Source organism: Thrips palmi, unplaced genomic scaffold, assembly GCF_012932325.1.
Source record: "Thrips palmi isolate BJ-2018 unplaced genomic scaffold, TpBJ-2018v1 HiC_scaffold_18, whole genome shotgun sequence".
Classification (NCBI taxonomy): Eukaryota; Metazoa; Arthropoda; class Insecta; order Thysanoptera; family Thripidae; genus Thrips; species Thrips palmi.
Genome location: NW_023144627.1, coordinates 18,995,700 through 19,015,057, shown reverse-complemented (window position 1 = coordinate 19,015,057; position 19,358 = coordinate 18,995,700). Strand labels below are relative to the sequence as shown.

Below are 19,358 nucleotides of genomic sequence, written 5' to 3'. Positions count from 1 at the left end.
CCTCCACATGTGGGTTGTGGGCGGATTCGATCCCGGGCCCTCGAAGCCTGACGTCCGGGGCGCTCTCTGTGAAGCCCGCCGAAGGGGGCCGCCCCGCCCCGCCTCACCCCGCCCCGCCCCGCCCCGCCCCGCCCCGCCCCGCCCCGCCCGAAGGACGAACGGCCAATTTCCCATGTCCTCGAGTCTGCGGGAAAAACCGCGGAAACGCGAAGCGGGGCGGCGGGAAAATGCGGTCTTGGTCGTCGTCGCACGGATTGTTTATTTTTTTTCTCCTCCACTTTGTCTCACTGCTCGCAGTAAGTGTGCTAATAAAATAGAGCCGCGGAGAGCGGCACTGCGTCAGAGAGAGAGAGAGAGAGAGAGAGAGAGAGAGAGAGAGAGAGAGAGAGAGAGAGATAGAGAGAGCGACAGCGAGCGAGAGAGAGAGAGAGAGGGGGGGGGGATCGCGCCGTGTGTGTGTTGTAGCGTCTGGAGGGCTTGGAGGCGCCCCCGTCGGTCCGCGGGGCGAAGCAGGCGAAGTAACGCAAGGTAAAGGCAATCCTGCGGCCGCGCGAAGGGCGAAGGACCAAGGGCCCGGCCAAGGGTTGTGCCAAGGGCCTGCCTGGCCCTAGCACAGTGGTTCTCAACCTTAGGGTCGCGACCCCAAGCGGGGTCGCGAAATTTTTTTAAGGGGTCGCGGCGATGCTGGGGTCGTGTTTTAGGCCGATTTTAAGCAGCCACTGCGTCTGATCCGAGGCGGGCATTTTGCTCCCTCAACGGGCAATCGGTCTTTGGACCTTCCTTTAGCATGACATTGTTACGGAGTGCAATTATCAGTCTTAGTTTGGGAGCAGTATTGTCTCAAAGTTGGCCGAAACGCTCAGAAATGTCTATGAAAAATCGTGTTTTGGGCCGATTTTAAGCAGCCACTGCGTCTGATCCGAGGCGGGCATTTTGCTCCCACAACGGGCAATCGGTCTTTGGACCTTCCTTTAGCATGCCTTTGTTACGGAGTGCAATTATCAGTCTTAGTTTGGGAGCAGTATTGTCTCAAAGTCGATCAAAACGGTCGCAAGTGTCTTTGAAAAATCGTTGTGACTATTTTGGTCAACTTTGAGACAATACTGCTCCCAAACTAAGACTGATAATCGCACTCCGTAACAAAGGCATGCTAAAGGAAGGTCCAAAGACCAATTGCCCGTTGAGGGAGCAAAATGCCCGCCTCGGATCAGACGCAGTGGCTGCTTAAAATCGGCCCAAAACACGATTTTTCATAGACACTGCTGACCGTTTCGGCCAAATTTGAGACAATACTGCTCCCAAACTAAGACTGATAATCGCACTCCGTAACAAAGGCATGCTAAAGGAAGGTCCAAAGACCAATTGCCCGTTGAGGGAGCAAAATGCCCGCCTCGGATCAGACGCAGTGGCTGCTTAAAATCGGCCCAAAACACGATTTTTCATAGACATTTCTGAGCGTTTCGGCCAACTTTGAGACAATACTGCTCTCAAACTAAGACTGATAATTGCACTCCGTAACAAAGGCATGCTAAAGGAAGGTCCAAAGACCAACTGCCCGTTGAGGGAGCAAAATGCCCGCCTCGGATCAGACGCAGTGGCTGCTTAAAATCGGCCCAAAACACGATTTTTCAAAGACACTGCTGACCGTTTCGGCCAACTTTGAGACAATACTGCTCCCAAACTAAGACTGATAATCGCACTCCGTAACAGAGGCATGCGAAAGGAAGGTCCAAAGACCAACTGCCCGTTGAGGGAGCAAAATGCCCGCCTCGGATCAGACGCTGTGGCTGCTTAAAATCAGCCCAAAAAGCGATTTTTCATAGACATTTCTGAGCGTTTTGGCCAACTTTGAGACAATACTGCTCCCAAACTAAGACTGATAATTGCACTCCGTAACAAAGGCATGCTAAAGGAAGGTCCAAAGACCAGTTGCCCGTTGAGGGAGCAAAATGCCCGCCTCGGATCAGACGCCGTGGCATGTTAAAGGAGGGGTCCCGTGGGGTCGCGAAATTTTTCCTGGGGGTCGCGGAAATTTTTGGCTTCAAATTTGGGGTCGCGAGCCGAGAAAGGTTGAGAACCGCTGCCCTAGCAGCCCTGTAGGCACCTCCCTCCAGGCCCGCCTCCAGGCTCAGGCCCAGGAAGTGGTTTAGGCTAGTACCGACCTAATTCGTCCGAGGGCAGCCAAGGACTGCAGCTGAATCGGCCCCGGCCCTTCAGTGGGCCCCATTGGCGCATTGGGCCGCGAGTGCCCTTCAGCTAGGGCCGCAGGGCGTGCCGCAGGGCCGCAGGGCGTCCAGGGGGCCAATACCCTTTTCACTGCCTGGCCTGCCGGCCCGTGTTGGCGTACCACCGGCCCGGTGCGTCGCTCGCCACGCCACGAATTACCCGGCAGGTAGACTGCTTGGCTGCCCGGCCCGGCGTCCAATCCGGGGCCCCTGCGGGGCTCTGCCCGGTCACGTCCCGCCCGACCGCCTGCATGCCCTAACCCACAGTGGGCCGGAAGACCGGTGGAGGCGGCCAAAACTCTAGACGCGTTTTTGAGCTCCAGGGTCGCTAAATTGGACTCGAACCGAGCGCTTGACCCCACCAATGGATTGCTCTCCGAACGAGGAATCCATTAGTGGGGTCACACGTTCGGTTCGAGCCCCGTCTAGCGACTCTGGGGCTCAAAACGCGTCTAGAGTTTTGGCCGCCTCCACCGGTCTTCTGGCCCACTGCGCAGCGCCGCAGCACTCGCCTACTTTTTGTTGCTTTAAATAACAGTTTTTTACCGACTGGTGTGCCTCGGTTACCCACTGACCCATCCTATCGCCATCGGCGACAGAATCTCGATATTTTTTGTTTCCCTTTTTTTCGGCGGGTATTGCGCTGGAAATAGTTGGCAATTCACGCTGGCCTTTGCGCCAACTTCGGCTGCCTCGGACGGACCGACGTGACCAACCCCTCTGTTTTTTTTTCTCTCTCTCCTTTTTTTGGGGGTGGGCGTGTGTCCGTCTGTTTATTTGTCTATCTCTCTCTATCCCCTTTTTTTCTCCTCTCCTTTTCTCGGCGTCGGCTGTACTCTTTTCCTTCCGCGACGGGTCGCTTTTTTCTTGTTACAGGGCGTAGAAAACCACCACCACCACCACACACAAGCGCGCCCACTCACACGCACACACACACACACACACACACACACACGAGGAATTACTTCGCGCGCTCTGCTGGCCCCATGAAAGGATGGCAAAACCTGGCCACCTATTCCTGGTGTGCTAGACCGCTACGCCAGAGCGCGCGAGCGCTAGCCGCGCTAGCTGGGTGTGAGTGGTCCCCCCGGCCAGGAGTGGCGGCTTAGCGTGCTGGCTGGCTGCCCCGTCTGGGTGGCCTGCCTGCCGGCTGCCTGCCCGCCGGCTGGCTGTCCGTTGATGAGCTGCCGACCGTTTGTCTGGGACGGAGTAGGAATGCAAGCGAAATTCCCGCCAGTCCGTCCAGCCCGGACTCCGACGCTGTAGATGCAGCCCGGCAACAAGACCCAGAGCGGGGAGCTCACTCGGAAGGCGGCTGGAGCTGCAGAGTCGCTAAACAGGACTCGAACCGAACGTGTGACCCCACCAATGGACTGCTCTCCGAACGAGGAATCCATTGGTGGGGTCACACGTTCGGTTCGAGTCCCGTTTGGCGGAGTCAGCCTGCGACCGCCATCGGGGCAGTCCCGTCACACTGCCGAGCGCCGCGGGACTGCCTACCTGCTGGACCGCAGGCGGCAGAGCCAGGCAGAGCCAGGCAGAGCCGCGCACCGTGCACTGTGCAATGCAGGCCGCCAGGCCGTCGAACGAGCAGTCTAACAGCGTCCACCGATGCAGCTGCCACAGCCAGGGGTAGCCTGTCTGTCTGCCCGTCTGTCTGCCTGCCCGTCTGTCTGCCCGTCTGTCTGCCCGTCTGCCTGTTGTGCTGCCGATAGGCTGGTGGGACGTCATTAGGAGCGTCATGGTCATCAAGAGCGAAAGAGAGGAGAGAGAGAGGAGAGAGAGAGAGAGAGAGAGAGAGAGAGAGAGAGAAAGAGAGAGAGAGAGAGAGAGCAGCGGATGGAAGCAGAAAGACACGAAGAGAGCGCTGTGCCCCTGGCGTGCCGGGGCGTGCGGTGCATGCATAGAAGGGACGTACCCGGTGCTCAATCACACCCCTCCCCCTCCCCCTCCCACAGCGTGCCCCGTATTACTCCTAATGGAGAAGCCATGACTCTGGAAATGACCCCGCATTCGTCATGCGGAAATGCAACGTCAGCAGCGAAAAACACAGATCACTTCCTTTAAAAAAATTTGCAAAAATTTTATCTGGGAAAAAAAATCTCATTCAACGAACGTTAATGAAAGCAGATGATACTCGTTTGGTTTTCTTCTAGGTAGTAATTCGGGATTATTTATACTTGTGTATGAAATAAAATAGCCCAATAGGGTATTTTAACGAATCCCTGGCCCGGAAGTCAAAGAACAAAAGTAAGAACCAAAACGGCTTCTGCGCATGCGCAGACGCTGCCTCAGAGTGGAGGGGGGACGTCTGCGCATGCGCAGAAGCGGTTTTGGTTCTTACTTTTGTTCTTTGACTTCCGGGCCAGGGATTCGTTAAAATACCCTATAAAATACATAGACCTAAGCAAGCTGGACAGTGTTGGTGCGAGCCGAGCTGTGGCTTGCACTGCTGCGCCGTGCCCGGCCGTGCCCCGAGCGCGCCGAGCCGTGCCGAGAGGCATTGTAGCTGCTCTGTGTGCTGTACCCGGGGAGGGACTGTGCGAGGGGGGGAAGGGCATTGTTGGCCGGTGCCGCTCGCGCTGTACCCGGAGGAGGAGTTGTCGATGCGTCGCGCAGGCTGAGCCTCACTCATTCACTCACCAGCCCGCCCCACCAGCCAGCCCCTATTATTGTTAGGATACAGCCTTGGTTTCTGGACTCTCGAGTAAAAGCTAGCTGACACCTTTAAGTGTCTTGTAGTGTTATAGGTACGTTAAAGTAGTTAGTAAAGGTATCATCTGCTAAAAAGCGCGGTGGCGGGAGTTGAACCAGGGTCCTTGGCGTTGCCACGGGGAGGGGGATTGGACGGGCCGCCCCGACCGATAATTTGATATTCCGCCGCCACGTCGGGTATTTTTCACGGCCGAACTTGCAGATGTTGTGGACGGAGTGACGGAGGCGGGGACTGTATTAGGTGGGACAGCGCTGGAATGGCAAGCAGAGAGGGGGGAGGGGAGGGCGACGTCACCTTATCTTCGGGCAACTCTTCCTACTGCAGGCTGGCTGAGGCTCCGGCTCTGCAGACGACGTGCCCCTAAATTAGCGGCCAACTCTTTTTTGTCCGTCTGCCTGGCCGTGGTTGGCCGTGGTTAACCGCGGTTTGGTTCGCCTTCTCTCTCGCTCTTCACTCTTCGCGCGCTTTTTGCGTGGCGTCTGCTGGCACCCTGCCCGGCGGCTGGTGCGGCCCGGTGTTCCGAGGAAGGTACACCGTGACGACGCCGAGGCGGAGGTACTCCCGCACAGTGGGCCAGAAGACCGGAGAGGGCGGCCAAAACTCCAGACGCGTTTTGAGCTCCAGAGTCGCTAAATGGGACTCGAACTGAACGTGTGACCCCACCAATGGATTCCTCGTTCGGAGAGCAATCCATTGGTGGGGCCACACGCTCGGTTCGAGTCCTGTTTAGCGACTCTGGAGCTCAAAACGCGTCCGGGGCTGGGCCGCCTCCACCGGCCTTCTGGCCCACTGTGCGGAGGTACCCCAGGCAGCCTCCGCCGCGTAGCCTGCGCCTCCTCATAGAAAAGCCATCTCCTCGGCCCGCCGCCCGGCCCGGCCGTCGGTGCCTCGGTGTCGGCGTCCAGAAGAGTTGCCCTCATTTGCATATCTTTTACGTCCTCGCCTTGAACCCCTCCCCTCCCCTCTGGACTGTTGTTGCTGCGCGGCGGCGGGGCGGCAGCGAATTGCCCGCCTCTGTTTCAACTTGCCTGCGAATTTCAGCTTTTCTGTCCGTCCGCCGCGAAAGGGAAGGACGGGCCCTTTAATTCAGCCCGGGTCAATGCCACCTTCTTTTTTTTTGGCGTGGGGTTGGCGTCGCTGGAGAGACGCGCGCGGCGTGCACGCTGTGTCGTAAAATCGCCGTGGGATGGCCGTCATGTTGGCAGCGCTGGCGGAAGCGCCTCTCTCTCTCTCTCTCTCTCTCTCTCTCTCTCTCTCTCTCTCTCTCTCTCTCTCTCTCTCTCTCTCTCTCTCTCTCTCTCTCTCTCTCCGGCCACGCAAATAGTCGCTGTGCTCACTTGAGCACGGATGCGGGGCGCTGCCGGAAACGGGGAGGGAGGGGAGAGGGGAGTGGGACACGCGCCGCCGTGGAGGGCGTGAAAAATGCTTGTTTTCCTTTGGTTATCGGGCAACGAGGCTCGAGGGGGTTCGAGGGCACAGCCATGGCACAGCAAGCCGTGCGGCAGGCCGGGCGGGGCGGGGCGGGGCGGGGCGGGGCGGAGGGCGAGGTGCCGGCCAAGTAGCCACTTGTTGAGCGCCACCAAGTACCTCGTGGTGGTGCCGAGGCCAGGCAGGCCGGGGAGGCGAGGCGGGCCAGGCCCCGCACAGTGGGCCAGAAGATCGGTGGAGGCGGCCAAAACTCTAGACGCATTTTGAGCTCCAGAGTCGCTAAATGGGACTCGAACCGAACGTGTGACCCCACGAAAGCGCTGCATGCTTTCCTCAAAATTGATGGGTTGGAGAAAAAGGCTTGGCCTTTGAACCGAACTGTAAAATCCCCTCAAAATCGTTGAGGTAAAAAATGTAGGCGATGTGGGGTGTTGAACCCGCCTCTTATGGCTCGGTAAGCAGACGCCGTATCCACTAGGCTAACCCGACGTGCCCTGAGCGCTCCACGCCTTTCGCCCCTAGCGCTCTTAAGGGAGTAGTTGCCGTTGCTGCGAGAGGCATTCCAGTGAGCCCTGTCCTGGAACGCCCCTGGAGCCCCAGAGGGGGTCCGCTGGAGGGGCGGAGAAGCGCGCGGCGTGTAGTTGGAAGCCCCGATTTGACTTGCTGCCATCCAGAGGTCAGGGCTGCCTTGCTGGAGTTAGGGACCCTGTCCGGAGGGTGTCTGTCTCTCTCACACCCCTACGCGACGCCCCATGAGAGCGACTGGCTGTACAGTACAGCTCGGCTGCAGTTAACCCGATGCCGGCCGCAACGGTGCCTGTGGTCTCAGCGACAAAGGGAAAGAAAGCGAATAGAAAATCTACACTATGAAAGTGGGCATTCGAACCAGGAACCTACGGGTTGGCGGGCGGTAGCGCTAGCCACTCGGCTGTGACACGGGGCCAGTGTGTCACGCGCTGGTGAGCCCAGTGGCAGGAACGATACAGAGGTGTCACACGCCAGGGCGCACGGCCCCTCGATTCCCTTGACAGGGCGGGGCGGGGCGGGGCGGGGCGGTGCGGAGCGGGGCGGGGCGGCCTGGAAGTTGAGAGGATAAAGTATGGCAGCGGATCTTTGGGGGAAGGGGCGACGCTCACGTGGCCCGTGGATGTGTCTGTCTGTGACGGCGGCCGGTCCTTGGGGGCGGCGAGGCATGGCATGGCACGGCGCAGCACGGCACGGCACGGCACGGCGCCATCCTGGAGGAGTCCTGGCGGCGTCCCCGGAAGATTGCGCGATGCTGGATGCCGGATCGGCGCGGCTGGCGTGCCTGCCTTCGACGCCACGCGTCTGGGGACGCCAGCGCACAGTGGGCCAGAAGACCAGTGGAGGCGGCCGAAACTCTAGACGCGTTTTGAGCTCCAGAGTCGCTAAATGGGACTCGAACCGAACGTGTGACCCCACCAATGGATTGCTCTCCGAACGAGGAATCCATTGGTGGGGTCACACGTTCGGTTCGAGTCCCATTCGGCGACTCTGGAGCTCAAAATGCGTCCGGGATTTTGGCCGCTTCCACAGGCCCACTGTGCAGCGCCGGCAGCGCCAGGAACTCCGGCGAGGTCGAGGAAGCCAAGGAAGCGGAGGCCTCGAGACGGAAATGATTTTTCACATGGTGTTTTAATGCCGGTGTAGGAGGCGAACTGTACCCGTCGGCGCAGAGTACCCCCGGGTGCACAACGCCTAGGGCCATAGTACCCTGGGGTACATGACGACTAGGTTCAATGTACCCAGGGGTACAATGCGCCTAGGTGCGAGGCGAATTGTACCCCGGGTACAATGCGGCTAGGCGAAATGTACCCCGGGGTACATTTTGCCTAGGCTTATTGTATCCCCCGCCGGCCGGAGGAGGATGCACGTCGCCTAAGCGCAATGCATCCCCCCCGGATACAAAGAGCCTAGGCGAGGAGTATCCCCTCGGCCGGCCGGAGGGGGATACAAAAAGCCTAGGCGCAATGCATCCCCCCCCCCCGGATACAAAAATCGAAAAAAAAGAAGAAAAAAGGGGGGCCCTTCTCCCACCTCCGAGATCGGAGGGCCGCCTGCAACTTCGGTGGATCGGGGGAACCGGTGCTTTACAGGCGGCGACCCCAGGGGTTCTCGTCTGTATATGGGCCGGGCTTGAAGGGCGGGTTTGACAGTCTCTCTCTGCCTTGAGAGCCTTTGCTTTTCGCGGGGTGGTCTGTACCAATGTACACCCGCTGTCCGGCGCTCTCTACCAAACATACAGCTTGTTTAAGGGCCAGCTTCAAAGGACTTATCATCTCCTCCCGACGAATCAGGAGGACCCACCCGCGACCAATTACGGGTGGCTGGATTGACGGATCAAATACTCCGTCGCTCCAGTGCCGAGGCCAACCCGCCGAAGCGCAGTTGCTTTTTAGACACCCCAGCGGAGTGGCCAGGTGAATGTGACTCTGACCACTACGCTATCAAGCTTGTACGTCTGGCGTCGTGTTGGACGACGGGTTTGAGTTGCAGTGGAAGGAAGCCAGTCGAAAAATGTAATGAAATGATGGGAGTCGATCCCAGGACCCTACTGCCGGGACCGCACGACTTTTGCCGCTCGCCCACCACGGCCCAAGACGAATGGAGCGGCGTGAGGCGGGCTCTTGACGCGACAGGAATGGACCGACCCGGTCAAAATTTCACAAGAAGTTTGGGGAGTCGAACCGCCGACCTCAGCACGGAGAAGCGACGCCTCTACTCCCTAGACCACCACGGCACATGCAGTTCGTTGGCTGAAGTCACGCTTTTCAACCACACTGGGCGAGGCAGTAAAATTAAATGTTAATGTTTGTTAGGAATCGAACCCCCGACGTGTGGGACTGTTCTACACGGCTCCGCTCTGATGGCCTCAAACCGTTCCACAAAAGAAAGGAAATCGAAAAAAAAAACATTGAGATGCCGGTATTCGAACACCGCACTGTGCAAATGCGATCGAACATCTGTAACATTTGCACAGTGCGGTGTTCGAATACCGGCATCTCAATTTTTTTTTTCGATTTCCTTTCTTTTGTGGAACGGTTCGAGGCCATCAGAGCGGAGCCGTGTAGAACAGTCCCACACGTCGGGGGTTCGATTCCTAACAAACATTAACATTTAATTTTACTGCCTCGCCCAGTGTGGTTGAAAAGCGTGACTTCAGCCAACGAACTGCATGTGCCGTGGTGGTCTAGGGAGTAGAGGCGTCGCTTCTCCGTGCTGAGGTCGGCGGTTCGACTCCCCAAACTTCTTGTGAAATTTTGACCGGGTCGGTCCATTCCTGTCGCGTCAAGAGCCCGCCTCACGCCGCTCCATTCGTCATGGGCCGTGGTGGGCGAGCGGCAAAAGTCGTGCGGTCCCGGCAATAGGGTCCTGGGATCGACTCCCATCATTTCATTACATTTTTCGACTGGCTTCCTTCCACTGCAACTCAAACCCGTCGTCCAACACGACGCCAGACGTACAAGCTTGATAGCGTAGTGGTCAGAGTCACATTCACCTGGCCACTCCGCTGGGGTGTCTAAAAAGCAACTGCGCTTCGGCGGGTTGGCCTCGGCACTGGAGCGACGGAGTATTTGATCCGTCAATCCAGCCACCCGTAATTGGTCGCGGGTGGGTCCTCCTGATTCGTCGGGAGGAGATGATAAGTCCTTTGAAGCTGGCCCTTAAACAAGCTGTATGTTTGGTAGAGAGCGCCGGACAGCGGGTGTACAATTGGTACAGACCACCCCGCGAAAAGCAAAGGCTCTCAAGGCAGAGAGAGACTGTCAAACCCGCCCTTCAAGCCCGGCCCATATACAGACGAGAACCCCTGGGGTCGCCGCCTGTAAAGCACCGGTTCCCCCGATCCACCGAAGTTGCAGGCGGCCCTCCGACCTGTGTGCGGAGGTGGGAGAAGGGCCCCCCCTTTTTTCTTCTTTTTTTCTCGATTTTTGTATCCGGGGGGGGGGGATACATTGCGCCTAGGCTTATTGTATCCCCCTCCGGCCGGCCGAGGGGATACTCCTCGCCTAGGCTCTTCCGGGAGGGGTGCATTGCGCCTAGGCGACGTGCATCCTCCTGCGGCCGGCGGGGGATACAAAAGCCTAGGCAAAATGTACCCCGGGGTACATTTCGCCTAGCCGCATTGTACCCGGGGTACAATTCGCCTGGCACCTAGGCGCATTGTACCCCTGGGTACATTGAACCTAGTCGTCATGTACCCCAGGGTACTATGGCCCTAGGCGTTGTGCACCCGGGGGTACTCTGGGTCGGGGGGGTACACTTACACGCCGACACCGGCACGCGGGGTGCTGAAGGGCCTGCTTCTCTCGGTGCGGCGCGCCGCGGCCGCCGCCGCCATTTTGCGTTCGCCTCGGTACATATTGCAGGGCTGCCAATCTCGCCTTCCGCGGAAGGGCACTATCAAAATAGACACTGCGCCGCCCTTCGCCCGCCCCGCCTGCGTGCGGTCGCCTTCCCCGCCCCGCGCGGTTCCGGCGGGGGCGGCTAACGAAATTGCGGATCTGGGCCGCTAATGGTGCGAGAGTTACCCGGAACAGGAAACAAAAATGGCGAATCGAATTTGGGGATGGTCTTCGCCTCTTCCCCGCCCGAGGTGGCTGCGAGGCGTGGCGGGCGCGGCGCAGAGACTCGCGGCCTGGCGGCACAGAGACGCGCCGCACAGTGGGCCAGCAGACCGCTGGGAGTGGCCAAAACCCCAGTCGCATTTTGGGCTCCAGAGTCGCTTAATGGGACTGGAACCGAACGTGTGACCCCACCAATGGACTGCTCTCCGAACGAGGAACCCATTGGTGGGGTCACACGTTCGGTTCGAGGCCCATTTAGCGACTCTGGAGCTCCAAACGCGTCCAGAGTTTTGTCCGCCTCCACCGGTCCTCTGGCCCACTGTGCGGCGCGCGGAATCTTGGCGGAGTTTGGTTTCTGGATGGCGGCGTCGCGGTGCTGGCGGTGCTGCGGTAGGCCGTCTAGGCCGGAAGTTGTAGCGCCGCGGCTGACGGCGGCGAAAGCAAGTTGGCGTCCACCCCCCCCCCCCCCCTTCTCATCGGCCGCTCTGAAATATGCAAACCGAGCCATCGAGGCGCTTCATGCATTTGGAATGCTCGGTGCAAAAGTCATCACTTGAAGCTCAACTCGGCGAGGCACGGCCACGGCCAGGGCATGACGACGACGACGAGCCGGCTGCACAGTGGGCCAGAAGACCGGTGGAGGCGGCCAAAACTCTAGACGCGTTTTAGGCTAAACAGGCCTCGAACAGAACGTGTGACCCCACCAATGGATTCTTCGTTCGGAGAGCAATCCATTAGTGGGGTCACACGTTCGGTTGGAGGCCCACTTAGCGACTCTGGAGCTCAAAACGCGTCTAGAATTTCGGCCTCCTCCACCGGTCTTCTAACCCACTGTGGGGAGGTGGGAGTCCCTGCGCGCCACGGCGCTACCGCCCGCGAACCATCTTCGGGAGGGACAACACCACACCCGGCACCGCCACCAACAGCAGCAGCAGCCCCACGCCCCCGCATTCATGTTTTCGCTTTTCGCTGCTCGACCCGAGGCACGGTAGTCCCGGCGTGTCCCGGCGAGCACACGGCAATGCTTGTCAACACACATGTACTCCCACACACACACAAGTGTACCCTTACACACACACACACACAGACGTGTGCCCTTACACACATGTTCGCACAGTCACACACACGCGCCCTCCTTGCGTTGGAACCACTCGGCACGATATGCCAAATGGGGATCCCCTCCCGCTCCGGCTGCTCCGGTCGGGCTTTCAGTTGGCTTTTGTTTCTCGTGTTACACTGCAGGGAGGGATGCCGCGCGGCGCTACGCCACCGGAAAGGGAAAGGAAAGGGGGAGCCGAGCCCCGCCGAGCCCTCCGCCTTCTTCGCCAAGTTTGGCTACCTGTCACCAACCTCTGGCTGCCGCCATGCCGCCCACGCTGCACAGTGGGCCAGAAGACCGGTGGAGGCGGACAAAACTCTGGACGCGTATTGAGCACCAGAGTTGCTAAACAGGCCTCGAACCGAGCGTGTGACCCCACCAATGGATTTCTCGTCCGGAGAGCAATCCATTGGTGGGGTCACACGTTCGGTTCGATTCCTATTTAGCGAGTCTGGAGCTCAAAACGCGTCTAGAGTGTTGTCCGCCTCCACCGTACCTCTGGCCCACTGTGCGCTGTAGCGCGCGCCCCGCGCCCTGGCCCATTGTCGAAAGGGTTGCCAACCTCAGCCTGCCCACTAGGCAACATCTTGCTCCCGACGCTTGAACTTACTGTGTGTTTTGTGTTGCTTTGTCGGCAGGCCGAGATCTGGAGCGTGTTCATCGCCATCCTGAGGAAGAGCGTCCGCAACCTGCAGGCGTGCACCGACGTGGGCCTCATCGAGCACGTGCTGCACCGCCTGCAGGCCGCCGAGCCCGTGGTCGCCGGTACGTGCCTCTGCCAAAACCCCGGACGCGTTTTGAGCTCCAGAGTCGCTAAGTGGGCCTCGAACCGAACGTGTGACCCCACCAATGGATTGCTTAGCGACTCTGGAACTCAAAACGCGTCTCGAGTTTTGGCCGCCTCCACCGGTCTTCTGGCCCACTGTGCGGGGGCTTGCGAAAAGAAAAATAATATTACCCCGTCCCGTCAATATCCCCAGCCCCGCAACGCCCGCCACGGAAGGCCGGAAAGTGTTCCCCCTTCCGCAAGTTGGGCCTTGGCTCGCCTCGACTCGCCTTGGCGCTTGGCGGCGCACAGTGTACAGTGTAGCCCCGCCGCTAGTTTCTGCCGGCCCCGGCGGCCCCCGCGGCCCCCGGCCCCTGGCGTCCTCTTCCCCGTCTTCCCTCGCGGCGCTCCTGCCTCGAGCACTCCTTCCAGCAGGGGCGGGGGAGGGGAGGGGGAAACCTGATGGTCGGATGGGTAGTGCCGAGTATGCACTCCATATTTTTCCCCCCACCCCTTCCCCCTTTTCCTGCCCGGACCGCAGTACCGTACCAGCATTGGTACCAGCGCCCACCCTCTGCCCTCCCCCTTCCCGGAACGGAGTGCTTGGCGCCATAAAAAGAGGGCAGAGTCTGCTGGTGGTGTGCAGAGGATGCTGCGGATCCCAAAACTGCTCTAAAATCGGGAAACCGACAGCGCATCCAAAAACTTTTTCATACTCTAGTCTTCTTTCTTGCCCCTCTTCCCGCCGCTCCCCTTTAAATTAAACGAATTTCAGTCGTTGATTGTTTTTATTTCTGTTGCAGATCTGTTGATTGAAATGCTGGGTGTGCTGGCATCATATAGTATAACAGTGAAAGAGTTGAAATTGTTATTTGGAGCCATGAAAGCTGTTAATGGGAAATGGGTAAGCGTAATGTGCTTAAGAAATTCTTCAAAATCCCTAGACACCCGCTGTTTTCACACTAAATTGTAATTTCATTTCAGCCAAGGCATTCAGCCAAACTATTGAATGTTCTTAGACAAACACCACAGCGGAATGGACCAGATGTGTTCTTCAGTTTCCCGGGAAGAAAGGGTTCAGTACGTATTCTTAAACAAAATCAAGATTCAAACCAACTTTTTTTTTTTCCACTAATTGAAATTTCCTAATCACTAAATTGTTATTTTTTGCTTTTGCCCTCACAGGCAGTAGTGCTTCCACCTCTAGCTAAGTGGCCTTATGAAAATGGTTTCACATTTACCACCTGGTTTCGACTAGACCCAATCAACTCTGTCAATATTGAACGGGAAAAGCCATATTTATATTGGTGAGTCATGTAGTTCTGCTGGCCTTTTTTTTTTAAGATCGTTCATCTGAAATAATTTGAATGAACCTCTTTGTTTCAGTTTTAAAACAAGCAAAGGAGTTGGTTACTCAGCACACTTTGTGGGAAATTGTCTAGTCCTTACATCAATGAAAGTCAAGGGCAAAGGCTTCCAGCACTGTGTCAAGTATGAATTTCAACCTAGAAAGGTAAGTTCAGTCCTCTTATTAATTTTTAATTTGTTTTTCCTTGGAGCATATTTTTATCATGACACTTACTTTTATTTACAGTGGTACATGATAGCTGTTGTATATATTTATAACCGATGGACCAAAAGTGAAATCAAGTGCCTAGTGAATGGACAACTAGCTTCAAGCACAGAAATGGCATGGTTTGTGTCAACAAACGATGTGTTTGACAAATGCTACATCGGAGCAACCCCAGAACTGGATGAGGAAAGAGTGTTCTGTGGTCAAATGTCAGCCATCTATGTCTTTAGTGAAGCACTATCAACGCATCAAATTTGTGCAATGCACAGACTTGGTCCTAGTTACAAAGTGAGTGCCTTAAATTTATGCCTACGCCATTACGTTACTTTTTTTCCTGGCCTAGATTCTTTAATCCTGTTGAATTTTGTTTGCACAGAGTCAGTTCCGGTTTGATAATGAATGCAACTTGAATCTGCCTGACAATCATCGACGGGTGAGTGAGTGGGGGGACTTAGAATCTGAGCTTGAACCGCCTGAAGCCACCCATGACCCTCAAGCCACTGAGCCACCTCGCTGCATGACCGAGCAATGGATGCGTTCAGTAAGCATGCTTTGTGTTTTGTATCTTGATCTTTGTTTATTGTGTTATTTCATTCAGTCAATTGAGCCGTCTAAAATAATGGTATGGAATACAGAACTGCTGTTTGTAAATTATGTTTCAAACAAAATTTACAGAAGATTTGCTTGGTTGTTGTGAACACAATGTTCACTTCTGTATTTAAAGGAAAAAAAAACAAAGGCAGACAATTTTCTGTTGACTAACTTTTCATGTTCTTTGTGCAGTGCAGGACTGATAGATGTTTGTGTGATCCTTTCCTCCGCCTAGCTGGATAAGCATAGAGATTTCTTTTAAACCTAGTTTTAGCTACTTTTTTAAAGATTTAGTAGATTTGTAGTTTCTATTTTATTAACTGTGTTGTTGCATTAATATTTGTGTTTTGTGTTTCTGCTCATACATGTAGAATTCTCAGTTTTGTAATCTTATGAAGTTTGTTGTGTTTGTTTGTTTTCTTTAGTTATTTTAGATTTTTTTTTTCTTAATTTACCTAGTAGATAGACTTTGTAGCTAGCTCAGTAGAAATTTTGCACCAATGCTTGAGCAGTTTGGACAGACTAGCAAAAGCTACTTAGTTACCAAAAAATATGCTGTGTGAAATAATACTTTTCCCATCAAGTACATGATTTTACATAAATTTTTAATCTGTTCTGGTTCTAAATTTCTGAATCATTGATCTTACAGGTTCTGTATGATGGCAAACTGTCTAGTGCAATTGTGTTCATGTACAATCCAGTTGCAACAGACAGCCAGTTGTGTCTCCAGTCTGCTCCAAAGGGCAACCAACCATTTTTTGTCCACACTCCACACGCCCTTATGCTTCAGGTATTATATAGTCCATCCCTGTTCAGTCTGACCTATCATAGCATCTACTGTTTTAAAAACTATTTTTTTAAACTATTTTTCAGGATGTGAAGGCTGTTATTACACACTCTATTCACTCCACGCTCAATTCAATAGGAGGAATACAAGTGCTATTTCCATTATTTTCTCAGTTAGACTTGCCCTATGATTCACCTTTAGGATCTCAGGATACTAAACGGGATTTACAACTTTGGTAAGAACCTGTTCTGTTTTAGTATCTCAATATGTGGAATTTATTTAAAATAATTGAAATATTGTCTTGATTTTAGCTCAAAACTGCTTGGGTTTATTTGTGAGTTGGTGGAAAGCTCTGCAACCGTCCAGCAACACATGATTCAGAACAGAGGTTTTCTTGTCATTAGCTTAATGCTTCAACGCTCCTCCAGAGACCACCTCACAACTGAGGTGCTCTTATCATTCCTAGCTCTAACCAAACATTTAGTTACGTGTCTCACTCCCAATAGTGAACTTCTTCTAAAACAGGTAATTTCTTTTCAAGGCTGCCGTTGATCTATAATCTTTAGTTGAACATTTCTGACTCAGTCAATTTTATTTCCAGCTGCTGGACCATGTCCTTTTCAACCCTGCTCTGTGGATCTACACACCAGCTAATGTTCAAACTAGACTGTATTCATATCTAGCATCAGAGTTCCTCTCTGACACTGGAATCTACTCCAACGTCAGGAGGGTCTCCACTGTTCTTCAGACTGTACACACCTTGAAGTATTATTATTGGGTTCTAAACCCAAGAGCCAAGAGTGGCATCACTCCCAAAGGCCTGGACGGGCCAAGACCTGCACAGAAAGATATCCTCGCCATCAGAGCGTACATCCTATTATTCCTTAAGCAACTGATTATGATAGGCAGTGGTGTGAAGGATGACGAACTTCAAAGCATCCTCAACTACCTCACCACCATGCATGAGGTAAAAAATGACCCCGATCACAATGTTAATTTTTGAGTTCACTGGATGTACTTATATTCTTTATTTTTTTCTCACCAGGATGAAAATCTTCATGATGTACTTCAAATGCTGATCTCATTAATGTCAGAGCACCCTTCTTCATTGGTACCAGCTTTTGATGTGAAACAGGGTGTTCGTACTATTTTCAAGCTTCTTGCTTCTGAGAGCCAACTGATTCGTTTACAAGCTCTGAAACTTCTTGGCTTCTTTCTAAGTCGTAGCACTCACAAGTACGTATAAATGTGTTGCTGTTTCATTTTTAAATTCATTTTGAAAGGCAGAATGTAAAACATGACATCATTTTTTAGGAGAAAGTATGACGTTATGAGTCCCCACAACTTGTATACGTTACTGGCAGAACGATTACTTCTCAACGAGCAAACACTGGGACTGGCTACATACAATGTACTGTATGAGGTATGATCTAATCATTTCTAATAGTCTTACCAAAACAAATAAAATTACTTTTAAATTACCTTTGTTAATTTGAATCTTTTTGCCTCGCTTTGTGCAGATCATGACGGAGCATATTAGTCAACAAATCCTGTACACGAGACATCCAGAGCCAGAGTCTCATTACCGCTTAGAAAATCCAAGTAATGCTCGCAGCATACCATTCTAATTCCATACCAATGAAGTGACTCATATTAAAAATTTTGTAATTTTTGTTCCAGTGATTCTTAAAGTGGTGGCTACTTTGATACGGCAGTCAAAACCAACCGAACAGCTTTTGGAAGTCAAAAAGCTTTTCCTGTCTGACATGACTCTTCTTTGTAATAATAACAGAGAAAATCGAAGGACTGTTCTACAGATGTCAGTTTGGCAGGTCAGTACTTAAAATTTATTTTAAAATTAATAAAAAAAATTTGTCAATGAAAAAAATATTTTATTTGACTTGGTCCTTTACTCTTCTAGGAATGGCTCATTGCTATGGCATACATACACCCTAAAACTGCAGAGGAACAGAAGATATCAGACATGGTTTATATTTTGTTTCGCATGCTGTTACATCATGCAATCAAGCATGAGTACGGTGGCTGGAGGGTGTGGGTCGACACCCTGGCTATTGTGCATTCAAAGGTAAGTTAACTTGAATAACTTCCCTGTAGTATTTAATTTAAGTCCTCAACAAACTCCCTTCTGCAAATTGTTTGCCCTAACCACAAATCTGATTTCAGGTTTCTTACGAAGAGTTCAAGCTGCAGTTTGCTCAGATGTATGAGCACTATGAACGCCAGCGGTCTGACAACATAACTGATCCAGCCCTGCGACAGCAGAGACCAATCAGCACCATCTCTGGTTGGGACCAGCAGCAGCAGAGCGGCCAACACCATCAGGGCCACCACCCCAACGGGCAGCGCGCCATCGCGCATGCTGAGGGCCAAACCAACGGCTACCATGAGTGGCACAATGGCGAAACAGATCATTCCCAAGTACGAGTTAGAGTTCTTTCTAGACATTTTGAGCTGAATCGGTAAACAATTGAGAACGTTGTCTTATTCTTATAATTTGTCTTTGACCAGGAAATGGAGGACCAACAACAAAGTAATGCAGTTTGCAGCTGCGAGCTCGACTCTGAGAACTCAGACACAGCAGCGAGTGCATGCCCAGAGGGCACTTGTTATGTTTCTGCTGGTACCAAGGATGCGGCGACTCTGGTTCAAGACGAGTCATGGGCAGCAACCCCTGAACCAGTGGTAGACGCTCCATCGGACTCAGCATCCAGTGAGGCTGTGGCTCATCATCCGCAGCAGGGTAGTGACGAAGCAAATCCCCCAGCGAGTGACAGTGTGGAAGTTGATACAAGAACTTTAATGGAACCAGAACCTCCAACTAGCAGTGCTAAATCTTCCCCTGTTCGGTTAGCTTCTTCCCCTCCTCTCAGCAGTCCCAAAAAGACTGAATCTTCAGTAATTGAAGCTAATAATTGCTCAAGTAGTAAAAGTGATATGGAAAAGGAAGGTGGTGTAGATGTTGAAGGAGGTGTTAATTGCTCAAGCTCAGTCTCAGAAGTTAGGGAAGGAGTGGTAGACAGTGCAGATGAGAGTGTGCCTCAAGTCTCCAACACCGAAGCTGAAGTTGATGCTGATGGGGGCGATGATGACGAGGAAGATGAAGAGGAGATTATCTGCAGGCTTGGGGAGGAGACATCGTCAATGCATTCTGCCATTGAGGAGCTTTCAAGTCCTGCCCGAAGTAAAATTAGTGAGTCTTCAGAAAAGTCTCCAGGATTTGAGGCTCCTTCACCAACAAAAGCTGAAGAGGACAGTGATTCTGTCGTCACTCCAGAATCCAATGAAGAGTTTGCCCCTGTGATACCTATTCAGAACTTACCTGGCTCCCCAGTGAGTGATGATAAAACTACTGTTCCATCTGAATTGTCACTAAGTAATGTTAGTGACAGTGTGCCCTCTGATTCGGGAGTATCTGGGGTCACACCAACAACCGAAGATGTTTCAACCCCTGGTGATACTGATACTGGTATGTTTAAAAATAAATAATTTCATTGTCTATTTGGTTTTTCTTTGAATGTATTGATGATATAGTCATCTTTTACATTCAGTTGCATCTTTTTTAT

The 19,358-nt window shown here is 53.4% G+C and overlaps 1 protein-coding gene across 1 annotated transcript in view; it reads left to right on the top strand.

The window, feature by feature from the left end:
* Window positions 1-19,358, top strand: part of LOC117644910 (neurobeachin) — a 170,138-nt gene that overhangs the window by 94,445 nt on the left and 56,335 nt on the right. The window contains exons 3-20 of the mRNA XM_034384623.1: window positions 12,696-12,822; window positions 13,627-13,727; window positions 13,808-13,903; window positions 14,009-14,130; window positions 14,210-14,336; window positions 14,418-14,684; window positions 14,773-14,937; window positions 15,637-15,777; window positions 15,861-16,009; window positions 16,086-16,299; window positions 16,376-16,741; window positions 16,820-17,010; window positions 17,089-17,197; window positions 17,295-17,376; window positions 17,455-17,606; window positions 17,696-17,860; window positions 17,959-18,213; window positions 18,304-19,261. Of these exons, the coding sequence (XP_034240514.1) occupies window positions 12,696-12,822; window positions 13,627-13,727; window positions 13,808-13,903; window positions 14,009-14,130; window positions 14,210-14,336; window positions 14,418-14,684; window positions 14,773-14,937; window positions 15,637-15,777; window positions 15,861-16,009; window positions 16,086-16,299; window positions 16,376-16,741; window positions 16,820-17,010; window positions 17,089-17,197; window positions 17,295-17,376; window positions 17,455-17,606; window positions 17,696-17,860; window positions 17,959-18,213; window positions 18,304-19,261 (3,787 nt within the window). The remainder of the gene's footprint in view (window positions 1-12,695; window positions 12,823-13,626; window positions 13,728-13,807; window positions 13,904-14,008; window positions 14,131-14,209; window positions 14,337-14,417; window positions 14,685-14,772; window positions 14,938-15,636; window positions 15,778-15,860; window positions 16,010-16,085; window positions 16,300-16,375; window positions 16,742-16,819; window positions 17,011-17,088; window positions 17,198-17,294; window positions 17,377-17,454; window positions 17,607-17,695; window positions 17,861-17,958; window positions 18,214-18,303; window positions 19,262-19,358) is intronic.